This window comes from Hipposideros armiger, unplaced genomic scaffold (genome assembly GCF_001890085.2).
Source record: "Hipposideros armiger isolate ML-2016 unplaced genomic scaffold, ASM189008v1 scaffold_15, whole genome shotgun sequence".
Classification (NCBI taxonomy): Eukaryota; Metazoa; Chordata; class Mammalia; order Chiroptera; family Hipposideridae; genus Hipposideros; species Hipposideros armiger.
Window position 1 is genome coordinate 913,730 of NW_017731365.1, and position 21,111 is coordinate 934,840.

A 21,111-nucleotide genomic window follows, 5' to 3' on the forward strand; every position below is an offset into this window, starting at 1 on the left:
CCAAGAAGTTTTCCATAGAAACAAGACATACATATAAACCCTAGCCCTCCGGGGGTCTCTTCCACTAGCAATTAGAGACCACCACTTGGTCTGTAGGGTGGCCTTTCTTTTCTTACTCACTCTCTGCTAAATAAACTTACTTTGACTTTAAACTATGTATGGGCTTACGTTTGAATTCTTTCCTACGTGAAGCCAAGAACCTTCTTAGCCTAGGGCTTGAGTCACCACTCCGGGGGAGTCAAGCCCACATCACTCTACTTTGAAGATATTGGGGTTAATATTGCTTCCAAACAATGCTTTTCCTTCCAGAGGGATTATAAAAAGCAGAAACACAGGCTTAATGATGTGAAAGGTAAGGACTTTAGGATATTTAACAATCTATAAATGTATAAGGGCAAGCGAAAATGAAGATGTGTGTTAGATAAGTGTCACCCCAAATCCACACCCTAAGTGATAACCATTTTATTGTCAGAATGGCATATGGAATATACCGAATGCAAACTCCATGATGGTGATGGTTACCTACAAAGGACAGATAACCAACACTAGGTATGACAATTATTAATTTCCCTGGAGCAGTGAATGTGAAAGGATGAACAAATGAGATGCACTAATACAGAAAGCAACAATTAAAATGTTAGAGAGAGAAGTTAGGCTTTCACCTGCAGACATCACCAAGAGGATGAGAACAAAGGAATGAAAGAAAATTTACAGAAAGTCTAATGAATGAGGTGCAAAACATGTTGGCATAGGGGATTCAAAGTCTACTGTGGAAGGAAACAAAAGCAAGTCAGAAAAAACAGGTTTAGACCAAACAAAGAAGATTGTACAAGAAAAAATACCACTGTTATTAAAGCAGAAAGATACATATCTCATCATTTCTCTACCATAATAAGAATACATCCAAAACCAAATGCTAGCCCAGCATGCTGTTTCAATTTTGCTGACAAAATAAATGATGCAGCCATTAAGATCTAAAATGTAATTATTGCAAGACCTCAACAGTTTGTGGTTAAGCTAAATTCAAAGCGGAAATGATGTGTGTGGAGGCAGGAAATTAGTATTTAATGGAAAGACATTGGTAATATAAATTAGACAATTAGACCAAAGATTTGGAAAAGAGCTTTAAATCCACAGCTAACTTGATATTAGCAGCTAAAATTAAGTAACAGAGTTCAGTGGATCATCAAGAAAAATTAACTATAAATCAGAAGGCATTAGAATAGCAAGGGTCACTAATTCAGTTGATGTGACCGTGTGTCACACACAGCAGAATGGAAATATGGTTATGCAGAGGTGGTAGAACAATGTTTAATCAGTCAGTGCTAACAAGGAATTTCAAATATATACAATGTAAAAGAAAAAAATCTTACTTTTGAATATGTAAAGTTAAGTCACTATTTTTAAAATATTCTCTCCAGTTATTCTGGGCATATATTAACCATATGGTTAGTCCTTCATAAATAATTAACCCACCTTAAAGAAATCATATGAATATACATTTTATTCCAAAATTATAAAGAAAACAGTTTACATGTTATGTAGAGAGGCATTAACCATGTACTTTGAGAGTTTTGCATTGTTCTTCCCCATTACTTCAAAGGCCCTCCCTCACAGATCTTTTGTCAATGGAAAAACAATTTGCTCAAGTCTTCTTAAAATAAAAAGCAGTAAGAAGAAAATTTAAATTTAAAATTTAAAATTGAAAGGCTGTAATTTAAAAGATATGAATCACTTTGTAGACGAATTCTAACAAGTGTCCCTGAAGATGTGCCTGTAAGGTAACTTCTGTATTCTAAGTCTCATGTCATAGAAAAATGTCCCTATAGAAATAAACCTGGATAATAAGTCATGCCTAAGAATATAGAAACCTTTAAAATTGCATTTTCTCTATAATATATAAGGATCAACCTAAAAACAAAAGAAATATATAACCCATTAAATATAGTGATTATTTTGATATTTAGTTTTTTTAATGGCATGAAGACAGAGAACACAATGGTTTAACGTCCCTCTGCATCTATCCAATAATTCTTTCACCAGAATTTATAACAGAAATAACTTACAAATAATTTATAGGTCTCTTTGATTAATCAGACCCTGTTTTTTCATGCAATTTATAAGCCCCGAAAAGAAAACAACAACAGGCTGATATGAACTAAAAGGATGGAGGAGATGAATTGGCAATGGTTCACAATTCAGCAGTATCATATGAGCAACTTGAGAGGCACAGTTATCAGGATGTATAAAACAGTAAATGATAATGGGGAGTGTATATAATGAATCAAACAGCCAAAGAGACCGACACTGACAAATGAAGCCATGGGCTTTTCTGGCATTGAATTTTCCTTCACAGGATTTTGTGGACACTGAGTTACATCCAGGTTCTACCAGCTTGTTGGTCTTCTCACTCCTATTTCTTATTGACTCCTTAAGCTACTACACAAAGACATCTAAGCTTGAGCTTCATAAATTCACTTCATCCCAGAGAGAAGCCTACCATTTTCACCGAGTCACTCAAAGCTTCCCACTGCTGGAATGGCATCGACACCTGGCTCCTCCGCCAGTGGTCATAGCGGGCTCGGCTCTCTTCATTAGTCAGAATATCCTTTGCCTTCTGCAGTTTCTGAAAAGTCTCCACTGGAAAACAAATCAAAACATGAGCACTGCTCTCTTGGAGGAGTTAATTTAAACTCTCAAACTGATCTCACTGGAATATTTCTCTGTTACTTATTAGCGATGTGACCTTGGGCCAGTTCACCTCGTCAAATTTAGTTTCCTCATTTGTCAGGTGTATCCTCAGGTCAAGTGAGATCAAGTATGTCAAGTGCCTGGTTGACAGTTTATCCACTTCCTTTACGGAGCTACAGGAACGTGCCAGGTGCTGTGCCAGGCACTGATGACACAAGTATGAACAATGGACATGATCTATTTCGTGGAATAGACATTTATAAACATTGGGAAAATTACAATTTTGTCTACTAGGAAGAAAACTACCTTCTCTAGGAGTAATTGTCCAGGAGGGTCGTGACCAGGCTAGAGGAACACAATAAATAAAAGCCCTGAGGCAGGGTGATTTAGAGCAAGTAGAGGATTGCCAGTATGGCTGAAGGACACAGTACCAGAGGAAGAACAGTGAGGGATGGGGCTGTAGAGTAGACAAGGGCCTTAGAGGTCATGCTAAGGATTCTGGTCTGTTGTTTTTTGTTGTTGTTGTTGTTGTTGTTGTTGTTGTTGTTGTTGTGAGAGCAGTTGGAAGCTACTGGGAAGTTTTCAGCACAGGAAGCAACATGGGAGATGGCTGATAGATGGTAGCTTTGTCGTTGATCTATTTGACCAGATGGCATACAACAGACACCTTTCCTGGCCCTGTCGAAAACATTTCCAATGTCACTTCTGCTCCTCAGTGAAGTTAAAACTTTCTACAGAGCAGGATAGAAGATCAATCTACAAAAATCAATTGTGTTTTTACACATTAGCAGTGAGCAATCTGAAAATGAAATTAAGGAAACAATTCCATTTATAGTAGCATCAAAAAAAATACTTAGGAAAAATGCTAACAAAAAAGTGTTAAGACTTATACACTGCTGTGTACTAAGTAGGTAAGCCTACAATGGTTCCATCCGTACTGAACATGTAGACTTTTTTTTCTTGTCCTTATTCCTGAAATAATATAGTTTACATATCATTTACATTGAATTAGTTATTATGATATAATTAGGTACATTGTATGCAAATACTATGTCATTTTATATAAGGGACCTCTGGTATCCACAGAGGTCCTGGAACCAATCCCCTATGGAAACCAAGGGACAACTGTATACACTCAAAATAACTGAAAACATATGTTCACATAAAAACTTGTACATGGATGTTCATAGCATTATTCCTACTAGCCAAAAAGTAGAAACAAGTCAAAACTCACAAATGTCCATCAACAGATACATGGACAAACAAAATGTGCTATATCCGTATAATCGAATCATCATTCAGCCACAAAAAGAAATGAAGTACTGATACATGCTACAACATGGATAAGCCTTAAAAACATTATGCTAAATGGAAGAATCCAGTGACAAAAAGCTACACGTTGCATGATTCCATTTATATAAAATATTCAGAATAGATAAATCTTGAGATAGTAAGCAGATTTGTGGTTGCCAGGGGATGGGCAAGGGGAAAAGGATGTGATTGCTAATGAGAAGAGGGTTTCTTTTTCTTTCATAACCACCTTGTGAGGTGGATATTATTACTATTATTCCCATTTCAGAGCAGCTAAGTCTGAAGAAGGTTAATATAACTTGCCCAAAGTCCCAAAGCTTCACATGATGGAGCCATGATTCCGACCCAAGCCTGTCAGGCTCCCCAGCTGATGCTGTCCATTTGACTGCCTTCCTCACCCTTCCACTTTCCTATAATGCGTGATACCCTCTAATCCTCACTTTCTCTTCCACCTTCAGGAATAATAAAAACATCATTCATCAATAAGATCCAGGTTGCACTCTTGAGAAGCTCAGAGTCTAGTAAGGAAGCAGACATATAAACAAATCATTTCAATACAATGTGATAAATAGACATAGAGGCAAGATTGGTTCTGCTTAAGGAGTCAGGAAATACTGCATTAGTTTTCTATACACCTGGAGTCATCCTTGACTCTCTTTCTCTCACAAATCACTTCTAATGCATTAGCAAACCTTGTTGGCTCTACCTTTAGTATATTCCCATGATCTGACCTCTTGTCATCACCTCCATTGCCACTGCTCTGGTCAAAGCCATGATCCTCTCCTGGCTGGATTATTACAGTAGCTTCTCAACTGATCTTCCTGCCTTTGTCTCAGTCTATTTTCTACACAACAGTCAAGAGTAATCTTTTTAAAAATAAGTCATGTACTATCACTCCTCTGCTCAAAATGACTTGCAACAATGCTTCATTTCTCTTAAAAGAAAAAATTCTTACCAGGCTAGTAGGTCTGACATGCTCTACCTGCCCTCTACCTCTCTCTTCTTTCTCTGACCTCATTTCCTTCTGCTTTTCCTCATCTCCCCTTGCTACCGCATAGTAGCTTCTCTGCTGTTCCTTGAGCACACCAAGCACACTTCAGCCTCAGGGCCTTGGCACCTGCTATCCTTTCTACCAAGAACACTCTTACCCCCAGGCACTTATGTTACTTCCTTCAGATGTTGGCTCAGATGCCATCTTGTCTATGGGGTCTTCTCTGACCACGCCATATAAAATGGCAGCTCACCCCATCAGCCCCATTCCTTTATCTCCCTTGCCTTATTTACTTTTCTTCATAGCACTTACCCCCTGACATTATATAGTTGTTTGTTTGAGATCTGTGTCCTCTACCAGAATACAAACTCCATGAGGGCAGAGACTTTATCTCTTTTGTTCTCTGCTGTATCCCTTGCACTGGAGCAGTGGAGCAGGTGCTCAAAAAGTATTTCTTCGTGGAATAAATGAGGGAATGCTTCCTATTTTGAGTGGGAATATAAAGATATTCATGTAGTGCTATTCCCTGAGTGCCAAGCACCAAAGAAATGACATACATCCTTATAACATTTTGTGAATTAGGAATATTTTAATAGCATCATTGGGAAAAATAATTAAAATTACCCTCATAGTGCTTAAAAATAGCTCATAGAAAGTAGTCAAAATCCTTTAAAACAGATGTTAGGGCAAATGTGCAGTCAATACTGATGGTACCTCCACACCAACTGTGAAAATACTGAAATACTTCCGTACCCCAGCTGGTAATGAGCTGCTCTTCCTAAGCCCCTGTCCCCCAAATACCACCACTTCGAGTATTCCTCCAGCAACCAGAGCCACAGCCTGCTACAGAGGGCACCTCCAGGAACCTGCTCCAAAGCTGGGCAGCACAGATACCTAAGAGCCCATTAACTATTTAATATCATCACAAAGGTAGCAGCAATCAGTGGGTTAAAGGGAAGAAACTAAAGATGGGCCTATTGAAAGTTACAGGAAAACAAACAACAAACAAAAAGTATCTTGTTATATCAGCTCGCTCCAGTGAGCAATCCTTCCTGTTGTTGATGACAGTGTAAATGTCCCTCTGTGTAAATGAGATATCACTTTTTCCAACAGGAATAAAAAGCTCATTAAATTATCACCACGGATGCACGCACCAGTTACTAGTAGAGCAGGGGTTATAAAGATTTACATATTTATCTATGAGTCACCTTCTCTTGGCACATTACTGTTGGCCTGTTTTCCAGAGTTTCCAGAACAAAAGAGGCTTGCTTGGAATTATTGTGATGTCAATCCCTCAACAACAATTGATAAGCAGAAAGCAAAAGAGACCTTATCTTTCCTGATAGGTGGCCTTTTCCTTGATCCATCCTCTTCACCACATTTAATAAAAATGAGTTTGGATTTATATTTACCTTTTAATATATCAGCTAATCAAATGAATCACGCAAGATAAATATTTACCAGTTCTGGGAAGAGAGATCTCATTTTACAAGCTTATACAAGCAAATGATGCTTGAACCTTCGAGGGACATTCTCACTTAACTCCTAGGTCTACTTAGAAAAGAGAGAGGTTTTTTGAAATTCATGTTTCACAATAGAATTTGTATTATTATAGCCACAACTTAAATGCAGATAATTTACTATTACTTGAGAAATAATAATAATAATAATAATAATAACAATAATAATAATAAAATCAGGACATGCTTTGAAAAATGTCTGGAGAAAAATACACCAACTGTTAATAGTTCTCTGATAGGGAGAGATAAGAGCAGACTTTTGCTTTCAACATTATTTATTACTATATGTCATTTCTATTCTAAGGGAAATAAGCAATACTTTTTATTTTATTTTTTCTCTTTTTTTAAGACTTTTATTAAAATATAGCTAACATACAATATTAGTTTCAGGCATACACCACAGTCATTCAACATTTATATACCTAAAGAAGTGATCACCATGATAAGTCCAGCAGCCATCTGACACTGTACCATGTTATCACAATACTATTGACTATATTCCCTATGCTGTAGGTACATTATATCCCCAGTACTTATTTGTTTTATGTCTGAAAATTTGGACCTCTTATTCCCCTTCACCTTTCCCCCACCACTTTTTAAGTTTTTCAATTACAGTTGACATTCAATGCTATTTCATAGTAATTTCAGGGGTACAGCATAGTAGCTAAACATTCATATAATTTAAGAAATGATCCGCCACTTCTTATACATATATAGTACCCACCTGGCACTATATATAGTTATTACCATATTATTGGCTATATTTCTTATGCTTTACTTTACATCCCCATGACTATTTTGTAACTACCAATTTGTACTTCTTAATCCCTTCACCTTTTTCAACTATGCTCCCCAACCCTCCTCCCATCTATCACCCCAATTACCTGGCACCAATGCAACACCATACATAGTTATTACAATATTATTGACTATATTCCTTATAGCTATACCCTACATCACCATGACTACTTTATAACAACCAATTTCTACTTCTTTAAGATTTCTATTGGGGACTTGGGGCAGGGGAACAGCATTAGGGAATCAGGGAAGGGGAACAGACAAGTTACTGTCTTTTTTGTACTTCAGTCTAGTTCTGGAGGACCTTGCTTCACTGGCCCATGTTGGTATTATCATTGCGCTCTTCCTGGATGAGGCAGATCAGTCACCGGCCACTGAACGGCCACTCACAGCAGCTTTTGGCAGCTCACGCCGGCTGCCAGCAGCTCACAGTAGCTTATGGCAGCCCACTGCAGCTACACTGCAGCCTACGCCATCACTGGTGACTCAAGGCAGCCCAGCTCCAGGTCAAGCTGTTGTTCACCATCTTAGCTGTAGAGGGCGCAGCATCACTGGCCCTAATGTGGGATCCAAACTGGAGCCCTGCTGCTCAGAGCTGGCATCCTGAGCCAACTCTTAACTAATGCGCCACTCAGCCAGCCCCAATTTGTACTTCTTAATCCCTTCACCTTTTTCACCCCATCCCCAAACTCCACTCCCATCTCTCACCCCAAGAAATCTAGTACCCATCTGACACCATACATAGTTGTTACAATATTATTGACTATATTCCTTATGCTATACCATACATCTCCATGACTACTTTGTAACAACCCATTTGTATTTCTTAATCCCACCCGTTTTTCACCCACCCTCAACCCGTCTCCCATTGAAACCATCAAAATGTTCTCTGTACCTATGAGTTTGTTTCTGTTTTGTTTCTTTATTTTGTTCTTTAGATTCCACATATAAGAGAAATCCCATTGCATCTGTCTTTCTCTGTCTGACACTCCACTCAGTACCATACCCTCCAGGTCCATCCATGCGGCCACAGATGGCAAGAACCCATTTCCTCCCATGGCCTAGCAATTTTTCATTGTATATATGTACCATCTCTTCTTTATACATTCATCCATCAGTGGACACTCAGGCTGCCTTCACATCTTAGTCACTGTAAACAATGCTGCAATGAACATATGGATGCACATGTCTCCTTGAAGTAGCATTTTGGGTTTCTTTGGATAAATACCCAGAAGTGGGGTTTCTAGGCCCTTCTTTGTCTATTGTTATAGCCTTTGTTTTAAAGTCTATTTTGTCTGGTATAAGTATTGCTACCACAGTTTTTTGTTTGTTTCTATTTTCATGAAATACCTCTTTCAATTCCTTATTTTCAGTCTGTATATGTCATCCAATCTGAAGTGAGTCACTTGTAGGCAGCACACATAAGGATCTTGTTTTCTTATCCAATCAGCCATCCAATCTTTTGATTAGAGCATTTAACCCATTTACAATGAAAATAATTCTTGATAGATAAGTAGTTATTGCCATTTTATTATTCACATTTTTTATCTTTTGTGTGTGTGTGTATGTCTTCAAGAAGTCCCTTTAATATTTCTTGTAATACTGGTTTGGTGGTGATGAACTCCATTAGCTTTTCCTTGTCTGGGAAGCTCTTTATCTGTCCTTCAATTTTAAATGATAGCTTTCCTGGGTTGAGTAATCTTGGCTGTAGGTCTTTTGTTTTCATCATTTTGAATATTTCCTGCCAATCTCTATTGGCCTGCAAAGTCTCTGTTGAGAAATCAGCTGAGTCTTACAGGAGTTCCCTTGTAAGTGCTTTTCTCTTGCTGCTTTTAAGAGTCTTTCATCTTTAACCTTTGGCATTTTAATTATATGTTTGATGTGGGCCGTTTTAGATTCATCTTGTTTGGGCATCTCTGTGCTTTTTGGGCTTATGTATCTACTTTCTTTTTAGGTTTGGGAAGTTTTCAGTCATTATTTCTTCAAATAGGTTTTCAATTTCTTGTTCTCGCTCTTCTCTTTCTGGTACCCCACTAATAGGAATGATGGTATGCTTGATGTAGTCCCAGAGGCCCCTTAAACTGTCCTCATTTGTTTGGATTCTTTTTTCTTTTTAAAGATTTTATTGGGGAATTGAGGGAGAGGAACAGTGCTGGGGAATCGGGGGAAGGGGAACAGACAAGTTGCTGTCCTTTTGTTCTTCAGTCTAGTTGTGGAGGACATTGCTTCACTGGCCCATGTTGGTATTATCATCGCGCTCTTCCCGGGTGAGGCAGATCGGTCACCAGCCTCTGGATGGCCCTCACAGCGGCTCTTGGCAGCTCACACTGGCTGCCGGCTGCTCACGCTGGCTGCTGGCCACACACGGTAGCTTATGGCAGCCGCTGCAGCAGGGGCTGCAGCCTACGCCGTTGCCAACGACTCACAGCAGCCCAGCTCCAGGTCGAGCCATTGTTCACCATCTTAGCTGTAGAGTGCAGTGTCACTGGCCCTCATGTGGGATCCGAACCAGGGTCCTGCTGCTCAGATCTGGCATCCCAAGCCAGCTCTTAACCAAAGCCCCACTCGGCCGGCCCTGGATTCTTTTTTCTTTTTGCTGTTCTGTTTTTGTGTTTTCTGCTACCTCACCCTCGAAATCACTGATTCAATCCTCTGCTTCAAATAATCTACTGTTTATCCCCTCTAATGCATTTTTCATTCAGTTATTGTATTCTTTAATTCTGACTGGTTCTTTTTTATGTTTTTTATCTCTTTGTTGGAGTTCTCCCTTAGATCACTGAGCACCTTATAACCAGTGTTTTGAATTCTGTTTCTGGTAGACTCCTTTTCTCCATTTTAGTTCTTTTTCTGGGGCTTTGTTCTGTTCTTTTATTTTGGACATGTTAGTCTCCCCATTTTGGCTGCCTCCCTGTGTTTGTTTCTATATGTTAGGTAGAGCTGCTATGTCTCCCCATCTTAGAATAGTGGCCTTATGTAGTAGTTGCCATAAGGGGCCCAATGGCACAGTCTCCCTCGTCACATTAGCCAGGTGCTCCAGGTGTGTCCCTTGTGTGGGTTGTGTGCTCTCCTGTTATAGATGAGCATTAGTTGCTGTATGCACATCAATAGGAGGGACTGACCCTCGGGCTGATTAGTTGTGAGGCCTGGCTGTGACTACAGTGGAGGAGCTATTGTGCAGGGGCTGACCCTACAGAGCAGGACTCGCGTTAGCAGGGCTCTGGTGCCTGCCCAATCTGCCCTGTAGATATGTCATCCTTGAAGGTGGCCATGTGGGGGTGGGCCGAGTGGCTCTGTTGGTTAAGAGCACACTCAAGAGTGCGAGCTCTGAGCAACAGAGTTGCTGGGTGGATTCCCAGCCTGAGCTGAGCTGCTGCTGAGTTGCCAACAGGTGGCAGGATGGCTCAGCTAAAAAAAAAAAGAAAAGAAGAAGATAGCCACATGATGCTCTGTCTGGGTCCAAAGCTGGCCACCATGAGTGCCAACCCCGGTACTCCGAGGAGGGACCCCACTGCAGGCCAAATTCAACCGCAGCCTGTGCCCTGTCCTGGGCTACCTGGCATGAGCCACAAAGCAATCCACAGATGGCTGCCACCCACGCTGAGCTTGAAGGTACTTCAAAAGGCCAAGCCATGAACTGAGGCCAACTAAGCTTAGGGCTGCTCAGCAACAGGTATGGGACATGCCGAAGCCAGATGAGCTTGTCTGGGTTTTGTGAACCTTTGAGAGATTTTAGGAAAGTCTGTAGCATGAGCCAAGGCAGGCCATATGTATGGAAAAGTCACTGGAAGCAGCTTAGGTGTGCCCGAACGTTTGGTGGCGCGGGGTCTCAGGATCACCAGGGCATTGTGAATAAACAGTGCTAACCAGGTTGATAGAGACTCAGATATGGCAGCCACCTGTGTCTGCGTGCTGGGAGTGGGGAGGGCTCAACAAAGAAACAATGGCTTCCTCCAGTTTCTCTGTCCGGGAGAAAGGTTCCTCTCTAGTCCTTGCCCTAACGCCAAAAATCTCAATTCCTTCCCATATGTCCCTGGTGTCTTTTGAGCTGCTTCCCCAGTGCTGGAGCTCAGAGTGAGTGAGTCCCTCAGCGAGTAAGTCTGTGCATGATTGCTTTAAGTGAAGCACCTGGGACTCCAGTGCCTCTGTCTCACCCAGCCACAATCTCCACTGGTTTTCACAGCCAGTTGTGGGGACTTCTCTTCCTGGCACTGGAACCCTGGGCTGGGGCCTAGTGTGGGGCTGGGACTTCTCGCTCCTCAGGAGGGACCTCCAGAGCTGAGATATCGCTCCCAATTTTTAATGGTCACATGCAGGCATCGGACAAGCCCTTCCGTATCTCCGCCCCTCCTACCAGTCTTGAGGTGGCTTCTGTATGTCTTTAGTTGTAGGGCTTTGGTTCAGCTAGACTTAAGGCGATTCTCAGTGATGGTTGTTCTGTAATTTAGTTATAATTTTGATATGGTCATGAGGGTAGGCAAGCACTGAATTTACCTACTCTGCTATCTTGACTGGCAAAAAGCAATAGTTTTTGAAGTAGGAAAACATTGAGACATTGAAAGATAGCAGCAAGGGACAGAGTCCCCTTCTTCAAATATTCAAATGTCTTTGAAGTCTTCAAATCAATAACAAAAATACCCTTTCAACAAAACCTTTGACCCTTTTCTTCAGGGTCAATAAATACTATTGACCTGAAATAATAAAACATTGACCTGAAACGGTTATTGTTATGTGTACACACAGAACTGGCACGAGCACCAGCCAGGATCTTTTGAGCTCAGTGACACAGTTTCTATAGTACAACCGACTAGTCCTGCCTCCATCACCCACACCTGGACAAGAGAAGACATTTCAAAAAGCCTTAGATTTAGCATTTATTTTAATGAAAGCAAAAAATATCTAATGAAAACTTACAAAAAAGAAAACTATCTTATTTTGTTAATTTTTTGTCTTGGAATGTGGCACAAAAACAAGAAAAGAACTCCACTAATTCATAATTGCCAACATTCATTGAGTGCCTCCTGCATGCAGATGCATGAAGTAATATCTACCCACTTTACCTGTGAGAATGGTGGGCTCAGGGAGGTTGACCAAGGTCAATTAGCTCTCAAGTGGGAGCTAGGAGCATTCCACACACACAAGCCTCTGTTCATATCTACTACTACATCATGCTAACGAATCAGTTATTTCAATGGCAATGGCTGTGACTACATTTAGTGGGCCAAAAGGGTATATTTACAAATATAATTTCTCCTACCTGCTGTTGCTTTACAGGGTAGCCTTTCACCTTAATGAAATATTGGGTTGTCAGAAAAGTCATGACGCATTTTTGCAATGAAAAACATAGAAAAAATATGTCATGATTTTTCCGACAACCCAATACATTTCAAAGTCTGTCCATGTATTCTGGATTTCTGTCAAGCCAAAATTCAGCATCTGGGTGAATTTTTGTTTAACATTTAAAAATTTTGGTTTTTTATCAGTAACCTTACTCCTTCTCCAAGTGTATAAAGAACCAATTAAATTTTTAGAAAGTCTTATTATTGAAATTTGAAAACAATTTCTACCCAAAGGCTGCATCATCTATTACTGCAAGCCTGACAAGGAAAGATATTGATATCTGTGTACCTTTTCATTTTAAACAATATTTACACAGTCCTGTTTCTCTGAACAAGAAGCCTTGAGGTAGCCTGTACACAAAAACTCCCATCACTATAGCAACTAGAAATGGCACTGATTGTACAGTGATTCATCATGTATCCCAAATATAAATTGTTTGTCAGGGACAGAAAAACAACTAAAAGCCATGCTTCACTGAAAAAGAACCCAGATAAAGAATAACCTGGGGCTGGTAGTTGTTTTTAAGCATTTATCAAATTTTTATACTTTTATGTTAGGACATCCATCTTAACATTAACTCCAGTTCAGAGAAGTAATTAATATGTCTCCTAAAGAAATGTTCATGAATTCATTCATTCACTCACTCATGCGATAGTCGGAGTCCTCCATGGCAGGTGCTGTGCTAGATACAAGGCGTGCCACTGTGAACAAGATAAGCAGAAGGCCTGCCTCACTGAGCTTCCAATATGACTCATAGCAAACAGGCAACAAGGAGATGGTGTGACACAGTTTACTGCCTGACATATAGGCTGCTCTGGGTAGCTGGGACACACATGACTTCCTGAGGGAGTGATGGCTAAGCTGAGGCCTGACGCAGGAGCATGACCTAGCCAATCAAAGCAGGACAGGGAGGTGTGCAGACCTTGGGGGTGTTCCAGGCAGAGGAAGCAGCAGGCAGTAAGGTCTGCAAAGTAGAAACCAGGACACGTTATGGAACCAAAGTAGTTCTACGTGGTTAAAACATGGAGTTGTAGGTGTGGGGTGAGAGAAAATTGAAAATGGAGAGATAGGGTTGGGGGGGCACAACATGAGGGGGTTTGTACCTAAAGGCTCAGCAATGACAAAAAATGAACTATTGCTACACGTACAATATATTGTACGTGTAAATATCACAGACATAATATAAAGCAAAAGAAGCTACACACAAAATAGTGCATAGTGTATGAATCTATTTATATGAAATTCAAAAACAGGCAAAACTAATCAATGATGACAGAGATCCAAAAATGGGACAGGGTGCTGACTTTAAACAGGATATTAGTAGCGGGCGCTTTTCTGAGCATCCATAATGTTTCAGAATTTTTAAAATACTTTAGTAGAAGGAGAGCACATATTCATTGTAGCCTACAAAACTGGGATCATCTAAATTGAATCCAACTAGTTAATTCTAAATATGAAAATGTTTCACTGTAAAAAGGAGTACTGTTGGGATCCAGGCATGAAATCATGGTGACTCACCTGCTGTAGTGGCTGTGAGGATGGAGGGAAGAGCATACAGGAGCAAGATGTGGAAGGGAAACCACCAGCATTTGGTAACTGACCAGATGCAGACATGCAGGAAAGAAAGGAGGCAAAGGTTTTACTTGGCCAACCCAATGGACAGTGGTGCCATTTATTGAGATGGGGAAACTTTAAAAAATGAGTGCTATTGGGGCCGGCCGAGTGGCGCGTTGGTTGGGAGCTGGCTTGGGATGCCAGAGGGCCCCGGTTCGGATCCCACATAGGAGGGCCAGTGACACTGCCCTCTATTAAAAAAAAAAATGAGTACTATTTTAGAGAGGGTGACAGGAGAATAATGAGTCGGTCCAGTTTTTGACAGGAAGACTTTGAAATGTCCCCAAATAGAGATTTCTAAGAAGCAGTTGAAATGATAATCTAAAGATGAGGAGTGAGAACTGAGTTAAGGGTAGATTTGGGAACCATCAACAAAGAGCTGATGATTGAAGCCACGGGCTTGGACAAGACTCGAGAAAAAAAGTGGAGAGTAAGCCCAGAAGAGTTTAGGAGGAAATCTTAGGAAAGCAGAGAAGACTCACAAAGGAGACACAACAGCTTAAGAGGTTGAAGGAAAAGGTTGAGTGAGTGCATAGCCTGGTACCTAAGAGAAAAGAGTGTTTCAAGAAAGAGGGCACGGTCAACAGAGCCAAATTCTGATGCAAGCTCAGGGAAGATAAAGACGAAAAAGCAATCACTGGATTTGGCGCCTATTACAACAGCAGTTCCCAAGAAAGGTGAGGAGGAAGTCAGCCTGGGATAAACTGAAAACTGGGTGTAAGGAAAGTAGAGATATCAAATTCCTTTTTCAGGAAGTTTGGCTCTAAAAGGAAGAATAAAAATAGGGAGGAACAGGAGGGAGACAGGTTAAGGAAGGATTAGTGGTTTGTATTTTTTCAGGATGAGATATACATAAGCATTTATGACTAAATTTATGATAATAAAATTTAAATTATGATAAATAAGAAACAAAAGTATAAATATATTATCATATATATATATGTGTGTGTGTGTGTGTATATATATATATATATATATATATATATATATATATATTCATATACAGACATATTCAGGTCCCTAAAATGAAGAAAACACGGCCAGGTTCTCATCATAACAAGCACCTGGTTACAAACATACTTAAGTTACACTCCAGCACTGGTGAAATAAAGCATGAACTGGGCAAATTTTAAACCATGAAGCAGCACATTATAGCAGAGAGAAATTCGGATATTAAGTGGGTACTATTAGACAAAAGATCCTACATGTTTCCTTCCCCTCCTACCATCCAAAAATGCAAAAACATTCTATGGCATTGAATGAAATAGTAAGTTTGAGCATAATAGACAAAATAAAATTAAGTTACTACTCAGTGGTTTTTTTAGTTCTATATTCTATTCATTTTCATGAGAAATAGCTATGAAATACCTACCAGCTTTGGAGTTTTCAGGATGCTTGTCAGGGTGACATTCCAGGGCTCTGAGCTTAAATTCTGTCAGGATTTGTTCAACCTAAAACAAAAAATCAATGTTTAAAATAAAGAGTCCAACTTAAATGGCACAAAGGGAGAAGTTGGACATTAGTCCTTCCCAAAACAGCCATGATCAATCCAACTTTTCATTTTGATCCTTATATTTGTAATTTGACTTTTTACTCTAAGAGATAATTTCTTCAGTAACAAAATTCAGAGAGTATCCAATAAAAACTCCTGTTCAAATAGTGGTCTGTGATGACAATTTGACTTGTTACTGTATTTAGATGATGGCCCAAGATACCTATGAGCTCAATATACTCATATTTAAAGATCAAAATGGTCAGATAGGTGTATCTGAGTTCTTCAAAAGATGCTTAGCCACCAGCCATCATTATCCAGGGATGACTGTCCAGTTTATAAATTATCCATTATAAAGTTACTTCTTCCTGCCTTTTGACCCTTTTCAGTTTTATTAAGAATTTCACTTTTTTTTTTAAAGGACATAATTCAAACCTGATAATTTTGTAACCAACTAACAGCTTGGTTAGAGATTTTGACTGTGAAAACAGAAGCTTCACCCAAAACTAAAATGATGTTTGAGAGCCATCTGTGATTTGATTTGATTTCACTCACCCACCTAATCCTTATTATCATGAATTATTAAGACCTGGATTTATAAATCATAATTGCAATGACAGTAGCAGAAGACAACAGTGATTATGTGGCTCTAGAATCTGATTGCTTCATTTTAAATCCCAGTTCTGCCCTGAGACTTTAGGCAAGTTATATAATTTCTAAGTGCCTAGGTTTCTTCATATTCACATTACGTGAATGTTAGTAGAGCACTTAACACAAGGCCTGATTATAGTAAGAACTCAATAATAATAGCTATTCTTAAATGTCAGTGGTTAAGTAACTTGTCAGAAGTCATTTAGCTAGTTACTAAAAATGCTAAGTTTTTTGTTAACTAAGCAGTTGGACTTCACCTTTCCCACTGTTTTATGCATATATGGCCAAATGCTTCAGGCTTCGGGAATCTACTAATTAATGAAAGCAAATTACCACTTGTTTGAGAAATAAATTCTCAAGCAGCTCAGCTCAATACTGTCATAAGATTCATGGGAGGAGAAACATATTTTTATCAGCTCCACGTCATCCTTAATCAATTCTCACAAAAAAATTCTTCACTTTTATAATCAAAGTCAGGCTGTGTTAGACATCCATGTGTATCGCTAATAATTATTCTTTTCCTTGTTAAGCAACTACTGAGAACCCCCTGGGATAATCGGAAGAGACAGACTTCCTGTTAAACACTAATCAGCTGTGTTTCCTCTTCCTGGGTGCTCCCTTTAACCATCCGTCACCATAGCCTGCTACATAACAAAGAAAATTAAGAATAACTTGTTTTTCAATTTCAAAATATTAAATATTCTAAAGATACTAGTAGTAAGCAGTTTGAATTAACAACTAATTTATGAATGCTCACAATCTCTTTGAAAACATTTTATCAATACAGAATAAAAAATAAAAGCCCCTTTACCCCTTTTCCCCCAAGATAAGAGGTTACATCCTTCAAGACATTTTTTACATATTTATTGGGTTGTCGGAAAAGTAATGACGTGTTTTTTCTGTTTTTCGTTGCAAAAATGCATCATGACTTTTCTGACAACCCAATATATACATATCTTAGGGGATTTTTATGCCTTTCTATCAAAGGTAGGAATTTTGGATTCTTATTGTTGCTGTTTTACTTTTTAATTCCTATCCCATTAGAAAACATTCTGTATTAGCCCATGGAAGTAAATGTGTCAAAATGGTTAATTCTCAGTAGGGCTAATGTATGTAACTGTTAGTTTCTTCTTTATATTTTCTGTATTTTGTCAGTTTCATATTTTAAAAATTAAGAATAGTCCATCTTGGGGCCAGCCGAGTGGCTCAGTTGGTTAAGAGTTCGAGCTCTGAGCAACAGGGGCGCTGGTTCGATTCCCACATGGGCCAGTGAGCTGCACCAGAGCTGAGCTGCTGCTGAGCTAGCAACAGGTGACAGGATGGCTCAGCTGTTGAGAGCACGTTCTCCTAACAAGGTTGCCAGGTTCGACTCCCCCATGGGATGGTGGGCTACGCACACCCGCAACTAAGATTGAACATGGCACCTTGAGCTGAGTGGCCATGAGCTGCCGATGGGTGGCTGGATGGCGACTGGACTTAGAGCTGAGCTAGCTAAGCCCTCCACAACTAAGATTGAAGGACAACAACTTGGCTGTTCCCTTTCCCCAATTCCCCAACACTGTTCCCCTTCCCCAATTCCCCAGTAAAATCTTAAAAAAAAAAAAAAAGAATAGTCCATATCTGTCTTTCACTACTTTTCATAGTTTCACTGTCACAAAGTTTATCACAAATCTCCTATATAGGGCTGGCTCTGGGTAAACTAACTGGTAAAGTGGCTTAGTTTGTCTTGGACACCCTCTGTTTATCTCATGGCATTCACACTCCATGTGCCCAGTGCCAAGTGCAGTCCATGGGCAGATGAGGCTCTCCATGTCAAGGTCCACTGAATCCTGCTTTCCTGATACAATGTTCAACTGTCTGGAAAACTGTGTATCGTGTCCATCAGTAAACAAACGAAAATGTTCAACTTTACTTGCAATCAATTAAGTCAAAACATCCAAGGAATGATAACAACCAGTGTTATTGAGGGTACAAACAACTGAACATTGTCATGTTCTCCTGGTGAGGATGTTTATAGGTGGAAATTTTCTGGAAAGCAATTAGGATATATATTTCTTTTTTCATACTCTTTAATTCAACAATTCCAATTCTAGGAATTTGTCTACAGAAATAATCAGAGATGAGAAAAGGATTTAGTTACAAGAAGGTTCAGTAAATAAAATGCTATATAAATTTTAAACAAAAATCTATGTGTCCAGTAATAGGACATTTGCTAAAGTTAACTGTAATATAACCAGAGGCTGGGAAATTTTGCAGTCTTTAAAAAATCATCTTGTAGTACAAGACTTTTAATAATATGAGAAATTTTGTATAATGTGTTTCTACAAGAAAAGGTAAGCTACAAAGCATTTTGTGCAGTATAAATCCATGTTTTACTTCAAAGGGGATTATGTAACATATATATGTATATGTGTGCACACATACATACAGAGGGTGCCCAAAAAATGTATACATATTTTAAGATAACTTCTCTTAAAATGTGTATACATTTTTGGCACCCGTGGTATATAATAACAATAATAATAATAATAGCTAAGATTTATTGAGGCTTACTATGTGCCAGGCACTATTCTAAACACTTTACATACAGAGTCTCATTCAATTCTCACAACAACTCTATGGGGTGGGTAGTAATATTATTCCAGTTTTGCAAATTAGGAAACAAAACATAGAAAAGTTAAATAATTTTCCAAAGGTCACACAGCTAGTAAGTGGCAGAGGCAGGATTTGAACTCAGGCAATCTGACTCCAAGCACATATAAAAATACACACATAAATATATATATATATATATACATATGCATGCACTTATTTACGTAATACATAGATATAGCATATGTATATGCACACACAATTGGCATGCATATGTCATAGTCCCAAATATTAAGCATTTAGATTAACGTTTTTCTTTGTGCTCTCTTCATACTACGTATTTCCTTATTGAACACATATTAATTTTAGAAATTAAATTTCAAAACTTAAGAACTTATCTTTTCGACATCTTATTAACACAATATTTTGATCTGTGTCAGGAAATACTCCAGTGTGCAGTAAGGACTAATCTGATTCCTAGTTGGATGGATCTTGTCCAGCTTTCCCTGGCCACACAAATACCCTCTGTCTCTCCCTCCATGCATCTAAATTTTGACCAAGTAAGATCATTTCAAGCCCCATCTTTTCTCTGAAGCCTTTTCAGATATTCTTTAATTCCTGTTGCACTTACAGACAGTAAGTACCACATAGCACAGTACTTATTTGCTCCCACATTGTTTCTTGTGTATTCATTTTTGCTCCTCAGCTGAACGCCAAGTTCTTTATACACTCTCAGCCTCTGTCATTTTTTGTTTGTTTTGTTTTGTTTTGTTTTTTTCCCCCATCACTTCTAGTACTGGCCCAATGCCAAGTATTGAATAAATATTTGATTACAAACTGACATGTTCTTCAAATAACATGATGTAGCATAATAGGAGCTTTCTGAAAATTGTGATTTATTCATTAAAAGAATGAACTGATTCTTGCGATGGAAATGTACATGCTGCAGAATATGCTGCAGAAAAGCGAAAACTCATTTTAATAAATGGGTTAATTAGTATCCATTATTTCAATTCGCTTAATCTGAAACTGGATTTTCCACACAAACCTCCAGATATTAGCAATATCCCTGAAATAAATTCCATGAGAGATCATTTTATATTATTCTAATCAAATGATAATTAATTAAAATATGAGCGAAAGAAACTATTTAAGCCACAAAATATATAATGGTAATATTAGGTTATACTCCATAAAATATAATATCTATTAATCCATAGTGGCAAAAATAGTTGAATAAATAAATATGGAAGATAGCTTTTCTTTACAGAAGAATTCCAAGAAATAAATGTAAAATGAATGAGGAAAATAGAAAGTCACCAGTATGCAAACACATAGGAGTAACTGTAACAGGCAAGATTCACCAAACGATGCTAAAATCAGTGGGTAAGAGTCTGAGGAGAAACACTATAGTCTCAAAGAATCTTCACCAAAATAATTACAAAAGGGAAAATAAGTAACCCTACAGCGGAAACCTGGCAGAAAAACCCAACAGACACTACGTTAACCAAGTGATCAAGGTCAACAAGCCATATCAACATCATGTACCCCTGATATGACACACTGAGAAAGGCACTACACCACTTCTGCAGTGTTTTTTCCAAAAACATATAACCTCAATTTAATCATGGGAAAACATCAGACAAACCAAAATTAAGGGACATTCTACAAAATAACTGACCATTACTCTTCAAAGTGTCCAGGTCATGAAAGACAAGAAAGGTATGAGAAATTGTCATTTTGGAGGAAACCAAGGGAACAGGATAACTTAAGTGTTAAAAAAAGGATCCTGGCTTGGATTTTGGAAGAGAAAATGGACATTCGTAGAAAAAAGAGTGAACTATAGTGTAAACTATGGACTGTGGGTGATTATGATGTGTCAGTGTAGGTTCATCACTTCTAACAAATAAATGTACCCCTCTGGTAGGGATGTTGATAATGGAGGTGGCTATGCATGAGTTCGGGGAGGGGCTATATGGAAATTTCTGCTCAATTTTCCTGTGAACCTAAAACTGCTCTCAAAAAAAAATCTATTAAAAATCTTTTTTTGGGGGGGGCCGGCCGAGTGGCGCATTGGTTAAGAGCTGGCTTGGGACTCCAGAAGGCCCCAGTTT

The 21,111-nt window shown here is 38.9% G+C and overlaps 1 protein-coding gene across 1 annotated transcript in view; it reads right to left on the reverse strand.

The window, feature by feature from the left end:
* Positions 1-2,479: 2,479 nt before the first annotated feature.
* DNAJC12 (DnaJ heat shock protein family (Hsp40) member C12) overlaps positions 2,480-21,111 on the reverse strand; it is a 22,077-nt gene continuing 3,445 nt past the window's right edge. The window contains exons 2-3 of the mRNA XM_019624788.1: positions 15,635-15,713; positions 2,480-2,640 (exon numbers count right to left, since the gene is read on the reverse strand). Coding sequence (XP_019480333.1) covers positions 2,480-2,640; positions 15,635-15,713 — 240 coding nt within the window. The remainder of the gene's footprint in view (positions 2,641-15,634; positions 15,714-21,111) is intronic.